Consider the following 13,538-nt stretch of genomic DNA (forward strand, 5'->3'; position numbering starts at 1 on the left):
GGAGGAGAGGGAGGCATGTGCGAGGGAAGAAGACGAAGTCCAGGCCGGCGCCAGGCCCGGTCAGACCGGCCGCCACGCCGGCGCGCCCGGTCCCCAGCCCGGTCCAACCGGACGCCACGCCGGGCCAGCCCGGCGCCGACCGGATCCTCAGCCGGTGCCATCCGGGCGGGTGTACTGAGCCACCCGTCCCGCACGCGGTCACCACCCGGTCCCTGGCCCGGTTGAAACCGGACCACCCGGTCCCTGGCCCGGTCGACCGGCCCCCAGACCGACCGAGTCCGAGTCTGTCTCGACCAGATCCACTCTAGGTCGGTTTTCTATGTATCTTTTCGACCCCTGGTCATCCTGAACCCCTATATAAGTGCCCAGGATGCCCCCAAATTAGGTTTAGACCACGTTTAAGATAAACCCTAGTTCATAGTTGATTGCTTTGCAACTCTATCGAATTTATACACCATATTGCATTGATTTGGTGTTTACCCCTGAAAGTCTTGTGTGATCTGCTGTTCCATTGGGAATTATACGGTTGCAACTTACCGCTTCGTGATCGGCGGCTACGTGCGCAAGTGTGTGGAGTTGCGAATATCTTGCAGGGTTGAGAGCTGTTGTATTGGCGATAGGGACCAATCGAGAGACTTCATTGCGTCATACAAGTTATCATCCACTTCATCATCGTGTTATCTCCGTTGTGTTCATCACGTGATCATCGTCACCACCATGCTTACTGAGAAGATCGGGCAACCCCTTATCATCTTGGTATCAGATTTCAGTGTTTTCGCGGTAAGCCATCCATAATCCACCCCATAGTTGAGTTGTGAGTATTTTCCTATCCAGAAAAAGCCTTAAAATGTTAGGGTTAGGGTTTGTCATAGCCTTAGATTGCACTAATTTCGAGTTTTAGTTGCTTTTCGTAGTTGTTTTTGCGTATCTTTTTCTTCCATCTAGTATTGTTAGGGTTTGTTTTATTGGTGCAAATAGGTAGCCCACCTACAGCCCCACATATATCCTGCTTTGTCGTGTGATTGTTCTTATACCCTTGATATTCGCTTCGCTACATCCGTGCACTAGTTTTCACTACAAGAGGTAAGCAATACTAATTCAGTTTGGAGCGGTAAGATTTTCTTTTCTTATCAGTTTTGAGTGAGTTGTGAGAGTACCACCATATATATTTGTTTTAGTGCACTAATCTACTAACCATTTCTTCTGGTGATGAAAAAATTGTTAACCAGAAAAACAAGGATGCCGCTGATGTGATGACATGGAGGGAGTATGAGGCTCTTCGTAATGAGATGCGACGTGCATTCCGCAATCAGGACGAAGAACTTAAGGGGACCGTACAGGAGGTCGCCTAGAAGCTGGGTACTACTAATGAGACCGTCAACAAAATGCAAGATCAAATGACGGATATTCAACACAATATTCAAGCGTTGACTCTAGCTGTTGATAATCTGACCCTACAACAACAACAGGAAGATGAGGATGCTGAGCTTCAAGATGAAGCACCTGGTGTTGGTCGTGGTGCTGGACGTGGTAACCGTGGTCGTGGCTTTGTTGAACTCGAAGCTCGTCGTGTCCCTCCACAACAGCAAGACGATGGTTTGGGTAAGCCAAAGTTCTCAATACCCAAATTTGAAGGAGGTGCTGATGTTGAAGAATACCTCACTTGGGAGCTGAAAATTGAGAAATTATGGCGCCTACATGATTATACCGAAGATAGAAATGTTAAGTTGCTTCCTCTGAATTTGATGGAGACGATTTAATTTTCTTATTTGTATCTTTTGTAAGTTAGTGGTGTTGCATATAAACTCATCGCAAACTTAAAACTTTATATGTCGTCAATTATGCTCTTTCACATGGTTTCAATTTGACTTGATCATGTTTGTTATATTTTCTTGTGCTTCCTATTACTTTGAATTAAATACGCAAGTTTACAAAATTCTCGTATTTTCCAATTATCTATTTTCACATATATTTATGTCCTATTTCTAGATTTTTTTGGCAATCAACACCATGATATATTTATAGTAATAAATAATACATAGAAGAGATACATAACATGTCTACAACGATTACAACAACAAAATCAAGAAACAAGAAAATCTCAAGGTCTACAAAACTATTTCTTCTTTAAGACACAATCTTGTACTTTTCTGAAGGCAACCATAGAAAAATAAGATAAGTGCCACAACATAGACCTGAAAATGACGGTATTCGTAGCACAGAAAACAGAAAATCCTACTAGAAGCAAATAAAACCAAGATCCAATCTAGAAAGAGCCAAGATCCAATCTAGGAAGATGCAAGCAACCAGAGAGATGAGATCTACATGCCCTTTTTGATACGAGCGGAAACAGTATAATACCGTGGATGATGTATTCATTCCCTCCACGATCTAATCCGATGAGCACCACAACGAGCGGTACCTCCGAGATGTGCACACGTATAGCTTGATGATAGATAATGTAGTCATTCCCTCCACGATCTAATCCGATTAGCACCACAACGAGCGGTACTTTCGAGATGTGCACACGTATAGCTTGATGATGACTCCTCTCCTTGATTCAGCAAGGAAGATGATTTGGTAGATGGGATCTAAGACCATATATTCATACCTGGATAAATTTAATTTTCTAACACCACTAATATTCGAAAGAAGATTTTTCGTCGAACGAAGGACCGAAGATCAATTATTATAGACAATAAAATCTACATTGATGCTAAGGCCAAAAAAACACTAGTACCAAAGGCCTAACCTAATTCTTAAAAACACTACTTTTAGTGATAACTTCACCCATACGATCTCCGTTTTAAGGAATAAGATGCCCTCGTTTTACGAGCTTTTTGTTTGACCAATAATTACTTCAAATAGATAAAGATTGTTTCTAGAAAATTAGTATCATTAAAGTTATTTTCAATATGAATCCAACCATACTAATTACATATGATATAATAAATATATTATTGCTTAATTTTTATGATCAAAATTCGTCTTGAAACACGTGTGCGTTTTATTTCTTAAAACGGAGGCTGTAGATCATATTCCTCACCCTCGCGGGCTGGCCAGAGGAGGGAAACAAACGTGTGGTGGGGGCCAGGCTAGATTTTTCTGATGGCAGCCGATGAGGAGAAAGACTTGAGAATGGCTTTTTTTCCTTCTGCTTCTAGACACTCCAAGCCAAACAGGTTGCTTGCCAATCGTTTGACACAGCGTCGGCGATAGGCCTGGATTTCATAAGCAAGGACGGCGATCATGAGACGGTATCATTGTATGTACACGACACAGGATAGCCGATAACGCCAGTACATCATGTGGCAAGCCTGCCGAAACATGCCACGAGCAGAAGGCATTTAGGGCATCTCCAACCGGGCGACCCATCCCGCGCCCGCGCGTCCAGATGGGTCGAAACGGACAAAACCGCGGCCCAGCGCGCGGATCCATCCCTAAAACGGATGGCCGCGGCGTCCGGGACGATCCAAACCCGGCCTAAATTTTGGACGAGTTTGCGTGGCCGCGGACGCGAAAGGCTGGTCGCTCGCGTCCTCCCTTGTCCGCCCATGGCCCGCCTGTCTGCCTCCCAAAACAGAAAACACTCCACTGTACTCCCAAAACCTAGAGATGGCCTACGAAGCGACTGCCGCCGCCACCGCCACCGCCACCACCGCCACCATCGGAGAGGAGGCACCCGCGGCCGTTGCCGCTCCTGCCGTGGAGGCGGCTCCTGAACTGGCGGTGGCCGAGCTCCCCCCCGGGCCGCCTGGAGGCGGCTCCTGAACTGGCGGTGGCCGAGCTCCCCCCCGGGCCGCCGACGAAGAAGGCGAAGGCCGACCTCACCCCGGAGCAGAGGAAGCTCGAGAGCAGGAAGAGGGCCGACCGCCGCAGGGCGCTCGACCAACGGAAGAGGGAAACCGCTGCCGAGGTGGAGCGGCAGCGGGCGGCGGAGCAGCTTCTCCAACTCAAGACGGAGGCGAAGAGCACTCTCCTTCAAGAGCAGCAGGCCATGCTATTTTACGGCCACCCAGCGCTCGGCCAGCACATGATCATCCCCGGCACCGGCGCGGCCTCGGTGGGGAGCTCGGCCTCCTCCGTGACCCGGCCCCTTCCTCCAAGGTCAATTGCCCCACCGACCGCCCTATTTGGGCACGAAATGGGGGCGCATGGGCGGCGAGCGTACCAGTCACGGGATAGGTCACCGGAGGTGGGCGAGTCCATGACGGGGCCGTCACCTTCGTCCATTGACCTGAACCGTGCGCCGGCGAACTCCAAAGGCCCGAAGAACCTGGGAGCAGCTGCGACGTCCGGTGCACGCAACCTGTTCGACGATCTGTCGGCCGCGCGCGCAGTCACCGTCCACCGTGCAGGCCCCTCCGTCTTTCGCGCAGACAATGCCGACGACCCTGCCATATCCTTCGACACAGCAGGCTCCCCAGCCACCTCCCATTGACACACAGGAGGGCACAACTGCCTCGTCCCGGCAAGCATAAACATTGAGGAGGAGCCGTTGTTCGGTGAGGGCCTCACACAAGCCGCAGCCTGCACAAGCTCGAGGTCGCCGGGTAAGCAAACGAACCGCCAACTACACGGAGAAGGAGTACAAGGTGCTCGTCGATGGATGGTTGACCATCGGGCAAGATGCGTTGACGGGTGCCGAGCAGAAGGGGTCCGCATTCGGCGCCGGATCTATGAATACTTCCATGAACATCGCAAATATGGACAGGAGCCATTTGAGAGCGACCGCAGCGAAATATCGCTCCAAAAGAGGTGGGGAGCAATTCAAACGGAATGCAACAAGTTCCACGCGGCGTATGAGCACGCGAGGCGGCTCCCCGTTAGTGGCATGGGTGTGAAGGACTTGGTATGATTCATAACCTCAACTTATTCATCCGATGTTTGCACATATGTTTATCGTTGTTGTCTCGCTTTGCTCTAGGTGTGGCGAGCTTTGGAATTCTACAAAGCCAACAATGGAGAGAAGACCTTTGCCTTCCCTCATTGTTGGAAGGAACTCCACGGCACCCCCAAGTTCCAGGAGGGGTACGAGGGCTACATGGCGACCTTGATCGGCAACAATCCCGCCAAAGATGCCACGGTCATTGACCTTGATGGTGGGCAGCCTTGCGGTAGCTCCGCTTCTCGTGCAAGTCGTCCACGCGGCCACAAGTCAACCAAAGCCGACATGAAGCGTGATGCGTTGTCCATGCTATTGTATGGCACTTTGAAGGAGATGCATGCGGACGAGAGAGGTGTCCACGGACAAGAGGGATGAGAGGAGGCGCCGGGAGAAAGAAGAGGACAGGAAGAAATTCTTTGATGTCCAGCAGAAGAAGCTTGAGATTGAAGAGGTCAAGGCCAAGACCAAAGCTAAAGAACTTGAGCTCAAAGAGAGAGAACTTGAGCTCATAGCAATGACAAGGGCCAAAGAGGTGGAGCTGAAGGCGAAGGAAGTTGAGCTCAAACGCCAAGCCGAGGATAACCTCATCATGAACGCCGACTTGACCAACATGAGCGAGGCGAAGAGAGCTTGGTTCGAGAAGAGACAGAAGGAGATCCTCGAGCGCCCAAATTGAGTTAGACAATCTCAATTGTAATTTTTATATTTTTCTCAAACTATAGCACATTTTATTTGATTTATCATGGTACATTTGATAATATTTTATGGTATTTGATAATATTTTATGTTTATTATATATTATTCTATGTTTACGAGATATTATTATATATGAAACTAAGGATCTGTGGCCAGAGGACCTATTTTCCAAAGAAATAGGCCAAATGGCCAAATGACCAAATGGGTGGCCGCTGCGTTGGGCGCAGCACGCGACCCAAACGGACGCGCGGACGCGGGGCTCCGTCCGCGCGTCCGCTCGGGCACGCAAACGGCCCAAAACGGACGGCCCAGCGCGTCCGTTTGGGTCGCCCGGTTGGAGATGCCCTTAGTGCTAGGCTGTTGCGGGCGACAGATATATATTGACGAAGCATGGTTTTTAATTATCGTAGTAGGAGTATATCATTTCCACCAAATTCTTGCCACCGAATATATCCTTCCTACTACGAAAAATGATTTCCCGCGTTCATAGGATTCACGAAAGAATCTTAGGAGAGCCGAGGAGCAAATTAGTACTTGACCCATGCTGGGCTTGCTGGCAACATTAACTTGATAACTGACGATGGCCTCCAAAATCGGTGATCCCATAACAGTTGGTCTGCATCATTCGTCATGTTCGTATTCATTGCCGTGTAGTGCACCTCCAGGATTAAAGCCGGCCATAAGCAGACAATGTCTTTACTCAATCGATCAATCGATGTACCAGCAGCCTACGAACCAATCCTCAAGTTTTTTGCTTCTGTTTTGCCTTTTTTTTTTCATCAGTGAATTACTCATCTTGTGCAAAACTAGGCAGGCAGGGGTAATCTTTTCTTTTTCGCGGGTAATTTGTTGGACTATGGGCCCCTACTAGATTGTACTATACAAGAAAAACCTATTCCAGCTATTCTTCTTCTAAACCGTGATAACCAAAACATGATCACCAAGGCTAAGAGTTTGAAGGATAACCTGAAGTCATCAAAACATGTGAACAGTGAATCAAGCCTGTTAGTAGTCCTAGACAAACATGAGTGATCGACGCCTGATTGCATTTACGCTAACCTGACGGATCACTTTATGAAAGGGCTATCATGTTTTGTAATAGATGGTCATCAAGGGTGATGAGGTTGAGATCTTGAGTTGCCCGACAAAGGAAACCTTGCCTATGTGATTAGAGATCCATTGAGTTAGGAAAAGGGTAAAGAAGTTGCTGGAGCAATTAGAAAAATACATATTTATCTTCCATTTCCAGCTAAGATGAGTACTCTTACTAATGCAGGAAATACCCCCGACCTAACCCTCCTGTCCTCCTCCCGAGCCGCCCCCGCGTGGCGGCCGGGGGGCAACTCTAGCCCGCCGTCGCCGCCTCCCCCCTCTCCCCCTCCCCTCCCTCGCCACCGCCAGGGGGCGCGGTCTGGCAAAGGCCGGCCGACGCCGACAGCGGCGGGGATTGTTTGTCATCTCGCGCGAGGAGGTCGGGCGTGGGTCGTCTTCCTCGGGCCGGAGTGCGGCCCTTTCGTCGGGGACCTCGATGGCGGCGTCTGGCCTTGGCTCGGTGACGCCATGACGGACGACGAGGTGGTGGAGTGCCTTGCCGGCGGCGGAGGGAGGGGTGGGGGCGGGCTGCAAGGGGAAACCCTAGGTCCCCTTCTCCTCGCCTCTCGGCGGCCGGCGGTGGAGGGCTGGCTTTCGGCTGCGGCAGTGCCCAGGTGTGCGCGGTGTCTTCGGACTACGCGATCTACTTGGTGTCTCCGGCGGCAACCATGGCCAGCCTGGGATGGTCGCCGGCGTGGGGGCCCGACCTGAATAAAAGCGGCAGTCCTAGGGTCTCTCTTGGGCGAAGATGAAGACCTGCCGGAGGCCTGTCCTTCATGATCTGGCCGAAGTGTTGAGTTCTGGAAGGCGCCACTGACGAATGTAATAGTGCTTCTATTGCCTGGAGTTTGCTGGATCGGTGGTATTCGGTCGTGCGCGTCCATGCTTTTATTCCGACCGTTTGGTTTTGGAGGGTGCTACGCGAAGCTCTTTTCTGTATTGACACCAAGTGACAGCTGATCCATGGTGAATTCAGAAGAAGAGAATATCATGAAGGTCGGATTCGGAGGACTAGCTAATGGAGGTTCAAGTCTTTGCGCTGTTGAGGGGCTTGCTTAGTGTTCCGGACTTTGCAAGTGGTATGAAAGTGGGGGCGGCGGCACATGTGAAGTTCGGAGTCTTACCTTTCAGGGTGAAACCCCAAGGTCTGGCCTTAACTGGTTGTGCCTCGCAATATCCTTGTTGAAGCATTGTTTTGAGAGCAGAGATTATCTTCAGGGTGAAAACCTAAGATCTTTGATCGGGCGACGACGGTGCTGGTGCACTGTTCCCTTCTTAGAGGCGTTGCTTTTGAAGAGTCTGAATTGCAGGTGTTGTCTTGGTGGTGGATGTATTACTGTTGCTAGGGCTGCACTATAGCGGGACTTTTATTCTTAGTTTTCTTTTTCTCTTTTTTGGTTGTGTGCATCCGTAATGTTATTTGAACATTGCGTTGTTGCAGAGACTGGGTGTAATTGGTATGTTTTGATATTAATATATTCCTTTTTATTGAAAAAGATGCTGGCTTTCACCTTAATGTGTTCTATGGCCAAAATGCTTTTGAAAGATACCGTCCTACGAGGTATTCTTGAAATGACACATCCATGTGATTTTGAATATTTTGTCACAATCCTTGAGATACGGGGGTCTCTAATAAGCTCATTAAAAGACCAGGGGTATTTGTGATGCTCTTTTTTTGCGAAAATTCCACCGATCTATTAATAATCATCAACAGTAGTACAAAGTGGTCCAAAAGTATAAAAAATTACAAATAGGTCATTGGACCACCTAGCGATGACTACAGACACTAGCGCGAGCCGAAGGCGCGCCGCCGTCCTCGCCCCTCCATCACCGGAGTCAGGCAAAGCTTGTCATAGTAGAGCTTGTTGTAGTAGATAGACGGGAAATCGTCGTGCTAAGGCTGCAAAGGACCAGCGCACCAGAGCAGCAACCATCGTTAATAATAACAACCGTAGATCGGAAGAGACTAGCCTGAAACCATACTACCGAACACGAAAACCGAATGGATCCCAGGAGATTCGACGGGCACACGACTTCACGCGCCCTCCGCCGCGCTAGACGCACCACCGGGACGAGGATAGGGCGGGGACTTACACAAGACTAGCAAACCCTTGGAACATACAAGAAAAATAACTGGAAAGCATCACTGATACCCTTGGATATGACCATGTGTAGCAGGTGCTTCACTGGTCTGTAGGATATGAACATTTGAAATTCACGACACACGGATGCATGTCTTTGTTGATCAGACTGATGAGCAACCAGCACATTTTGCTGAGATGGAGCTGCAAGCGCACCTCAAATTCTTTCTTTAAATTCAAGATCTTGATTTCATGTACCAATACTGGAATGATCCGGGTGTCTACAGTTATCAAACAAAAAACTAGCTAAAGATTCAAAACAAATAGAATTGATTCGAGAGATCTAATTGTTGTCCTCCAAATAGCCTAAGCTACCATTCAATCGGGGAAAACTTGCAAATTTCATCTGTAACCACATAAACTGCATGCACCCAACGTACATAGGAAATACAGGGGAAATACTACAGACACGCTTGACGTTACTTCAGCACCACATGATGCATTTCCTCGTTCTGTCATAAGGGCCTCTGCCCCGTACGCACGACTTGCAGCTATGCATCTTCTTGGTTACCTTCCCTTGCATGTTGTCCACATAATGATGGAACGAACATCTCCAGGTCCCGCTAAACATGAACATGCCCCAATACAGCCAGAACCCAAGGATGAATCCAGCAGCCACAAAGCAATACACCCACAATGCCTCCCTATCTTCAGCCTGGCTCGCATCGTTTTGCGTCGACGTCGACGAGTCCACACAGTCTTCCAATGGGGAACCACACAGCCCTGAGTTGTGGCTGTATATCGATGGATCTACAAGCGTCTGCAGCTGACTGCTGGTAGGAATCCTCCCTGATAAACCATTATACGAGAGGTTCAGAACACTGATGCTCTTCAAAGCTGCGAAACTTGGAGGAATTCCCCCGGAAAGCTGGTTGTGCGAAAGGTCCAGTGACTCCAGCAGTACCAGATTACCGATGTCTTTGGGAATAGAGCCTAGCAGATGATTTCCTGATAAGTTCAGGTACCTGAGTTGAAGAAGGGCTATAAGCCCTTTAGGGATCTCTTGTGAAAGATAGTTGTCAGACAAGTCCATACCCACCATGGATCCCTTCCACAGATTGTAAACACGACCAGCATTTTTCCAAACTATTTCAATCTCTTCTCTATCAAACTCGCCGAAACGGAAGTGAATGGTTTCCTGTTGTTGTATCATACCAGTGAAATTGGTAAAATTGTCTGCAATGGGTCCGGTGAGCCTATTTTTTGACAAGTCTAATAGCTGGAGTTGACGAAAATGAAATATCTGGTGCGGTATGATGCCGTCGAAAATGTTTGATGACAGTAGAAGAAATTTTAGTGTAGGCAAGCTCATGCTTACCCAGGAAGGTATCGTAACAGAAAAATGATTGCCTCCAAGATCTAGAGTGATAAGGCTTTTGCATTTCTTAAGACCCAGAGGAAAAGTCCCTCTGAAATGGTTATTAGCTAGGTGTAGATAGTAAAGATTATCGTGGCATGAGAATGGAACTACACCACTGAAAGAGTTCCTTGACAGATCCATGAGCATCAAACGTGGCAAGTCCCCAATACACTCGTGGAGACCTCCATTTAAGTCGTTGTTTGATAGGTCTAAGAGTGATAAATAAGTATGGTTACAAAGGAATACCTCACCCTGGTCAGTCAGAAGTGAGCCATACAGCTGGTTTTGACGGAAAGCCATAATCTCAAGCTCTGGATGCTCGCCAAAGCAATCCCTTAGCTCTGCAACAATGTTGTTTGCTGTGAAGTCAACATCTTGCAGGGTTGTGCAGTTTTGAAAGGTCTGCTGGTGAATGCCGGTAAATCCATTATATCTAGCACTGACAGTTCTCAGTGCTCTTCCTGCGCAAACCGATGACGGGAACAACCCGGAGAAGTTGTTCTTTGCAACATTGATTGTATCGAGGAGGGTGCTATTCCCAAGCTCAGCGAAGATATGGCCTCCGAGCTGATTTCCTGACAAAACCAAAAGCTGGAGTTCTGTCAAATGTGAGATGGTAGTGGGTAGCTTCCCCTCCAGGTAGTTCCACGAAAAGTCCATATGCAGCAATTTTGTCATGTTTCCGATCTCCAGTGGGATGCTGCCAGTCAGATTGTTGCCTGAGAGATTTAGAAAGCCAAGCTTGACGAGCATCCCAATTGTTAGTGGGATTGATCCAGTCAAAGTAACCGAGTTGAGACTGAGCTCCTCCAAGCTTGTCAAGTTACCCACCTCTTCAGGTAGTGTGCCATCGAGCCCCAAGAATGCCAAATTCAGTAAAGCAAGGTGTTTCAGCTGGCCAATGCTGCGTGGAATGGCGCCCCTCAAATACGGGCTGTCTGTGATCTGCAACACGACCAAGCTCGTCAGGTTACCAATACCTGCTGGAATGGTACCGTGTAGACCATTGTGGCCAAAGCTGAGTTCCTTCAGGTGAGGAAAGGCCGAGAAGTCGAGCTGGTCAAGTGTGCCGTTCAGACTTGCATTCCAGAGGTTGAGCTTTGCGATGTGCCCGGCCGAATCGCAGATGATGCCCGACCATCTGCACAGGTTGGTGGAGTTGGCCAACGACCATGATCCAAGGGACTCATCGGCACTAGCCAAGCTAGCTTTCCAATTCACGAGTGCTTCAGCTTCACGCCGTAAGTCGGCTCTCACTGGCACGACGGCGCACAGGAGAAAAAAGCAAGAGAGTAGGACAAGGCCTACAGGATGGATGAGCTTCATGATGGTTTCGGTAAGGGTGGTGTTTGGCTGTTCCAGAGAATATAAAACCTGTTGACAAGCAAGACAGCCGGACAGCCGGCAGTTACAGCTTTTGTCTTGTAGAACTTGAGGTGTCCAAATGGCATGCTAGTAATTTTATAGATGGTTTCTCAGAAAAGGTTCAGATTAAGGACAGAAGCTACATGCATGCTAGTAATTTTATAGACGAGTTCCCAATTTCCCATCAGATGATCAGAATAAGAAATTGTAAGTGACACTTGGAAGTCTTGGCACCCACATGTTCAGCTATAGTGGTCAATGTTCAGTAGGCTGAACACAGTAAACTACCAATCCATAATCCACAATACAGAACCTTTGATCCTAGAGCAGCGATTCAGCCTTCATTGGCAGACGTCTACAAAGTACAAACAACTGAAGAAAGCGCAAAAAAGACGTGAAAACTAGCCATATAACAATATAGACATTGCATTAGGTGATTCCAGCTAGCCAATCACGAACCTGGTTTGTCAGAGCCCAGCTGGAACCAAATGAGGTTGCCGCGAAACTGTTCCTCTCAGCAGGGACGGATCCAAAAATTTAAGTTTGGCTGTTCAAATTCCAACGAAAACGAAACATAAAGGTGAAATACTGAAAATGGTCCATGCATTCACGCCAATAAAAGTACAAATTGGCATTTGTAGAAACAGCGTCTCAAAGTGTTAAGAACCTTAACAAAAATAAATAAAGTAAATTATAATACGACCATACGATTTAATATAACTTGGAAGTGAGATATGACAACATAATCCTTCACTGCCAAGAAGAATTCCCACTAAATAAATGTAACCAACACTAGACTCCGCCCTGTATGGCTAGTCTGTGCCCCCTGCGGCCCTGCCACTGTGCCGGGGCATCGGCTTTCTTCTTTTTCTCGTCTCCTTGGCCCAACGCCGGTGGTTTCGGAGCCATGGGGCGCCACCTAGCCAAGTCACTGCTCTATTCTTCTTTGAGAGCATAGGCCGGTCGCTGCTTTGCCATCGCCTGATCTGGGCTGGTTGCTTATGCTAGTTGGGAGTCCCTGTGACCACCGTATGGGCTACTTGCTAATTAAAGGTTTGGTCAAAATTTAAAAGAGAAAATGCAAACTAGACGTGCTAAAAAATAACATAAGTGACACATGGACGCTATACATGATATACATGATTCTAGGTCTAGCGTGAGGTCATTCACCTCACCCACTTACAGGAACTCCCACAACAAAGCGATGGAGGAGGTATGAGACCCCATGGAGACAACGAGCCTAGGATTGGATAAGAGCTACAAACGAATCAAGGAGAAACGCATGCTACGCGGAGGAAGTTTAGAGGGGCGAGGCGGCGAGCCAACTTTTTGGCAGCTTCCATGAACTGATGCGCACTTGAGCGAAGTGAAAGAGACAGCGCATGGTGAAGAGAATCGTCTCCACAAAATATACGATGACCAGACAATGGCAAAGCTCGTCAAATTTCCTTTTATTGAGCTCAAAAACTAAATCGCAAAAATAGAGTTTCAAAATATTCTGAAGTCAGCACCGGCCGAGACACGCCTTCGTGTATAGCTTAGGACATGTTTTTTTTTCATGTTGTGTTGTTGTTTTATCGATGTAGCTTAGGAGTTAGAACTATGTCGAGTTGTTGCTCAGAGTAGTGTTCTTGTACTTAAACCTCTGACTTCTTTATAAACATGGTACACCTTTGGCATGCTCTCCTAAAAAACGTTTCAGAGTAGTGTTCTCGTACTTAAACCACTGACTTCTATATAAACATGGTACACCTTTGGCATGCTCTCCTAAAAAAACGTTGAAGTTTTTCCACAGGACGATACTGGCCAAGTACATGTAAAATCTTACATGGCACAGAGAAACGTTTTTTATGCCCTCGATTTTATGTACTTAGAAGACATAAGATGCTAAATCTGTAGAAGGGTAGAACCATTGCTTGCCGTGATGTCTGTGAGTTCTTGAGTGACAGATCACAAGATGGGTCCATTCTCCGTTAGATTCTGCCCCGGTACTCTC

At 47.9% G+C, this 13,538-nt stretch overlaps 1 protein-coding gene across 1 annotated transcript; it reads right to left on the minus strand.

Moving 5' to 3' along the window:
* Positions 1-9,150: 9,150 nt before the first annotated feature.
* Positions 9,151-12,064, minus strand: LOC124678320 (LRR receptor-like serine/threonine-protein kinase FLS2). Its single transcript, XM_047214225.1, has 2 exons — positions 12,002-12,064; positions 9,151-11,551 (listed from the first exon to the last, which is right to left on the minus strand). Exon 2 carries the CDS (start codon positions 11,501-11,503, stop codon positions 9,242-9,244), a length of 2,262 nt encoding a protein of 753 aa, XP_047070181.1. The 5' UTR covers positions 11,504-11,551; positions 12,002-12,064; the 3' UTR covers positions 9,151-9,241.
* Positions 12,065-13,538: the final 1,474 nt, after the last annotated feature.

Source organism: Lolium rigidum, chromosome 7, assembly GCF_022539505.1.
Source record: "Lolium rigidum isolate FL_2022 chromosome 7, APGP_CSIRO_Lrig_0.1, whole genome shotgun sequence".
Classification (NCBI taxonomy): domain Eukaryota; kingdom Viridiplantae; phylum Streptophyta; class Magnoliopsida; order Poales; family Poaceae; genus Lolium; species Lolium rigidum.

Excerpts from the sequence above, each read along its gene's own strand:
- LOC124678320 (XM_047214225.1), bottom strand. The coding sequence starts at position 11,503 with ATGAAGCTCATCCATCCTGTAGGCCTTGTCCTACTCTCTTGCTTTTTT.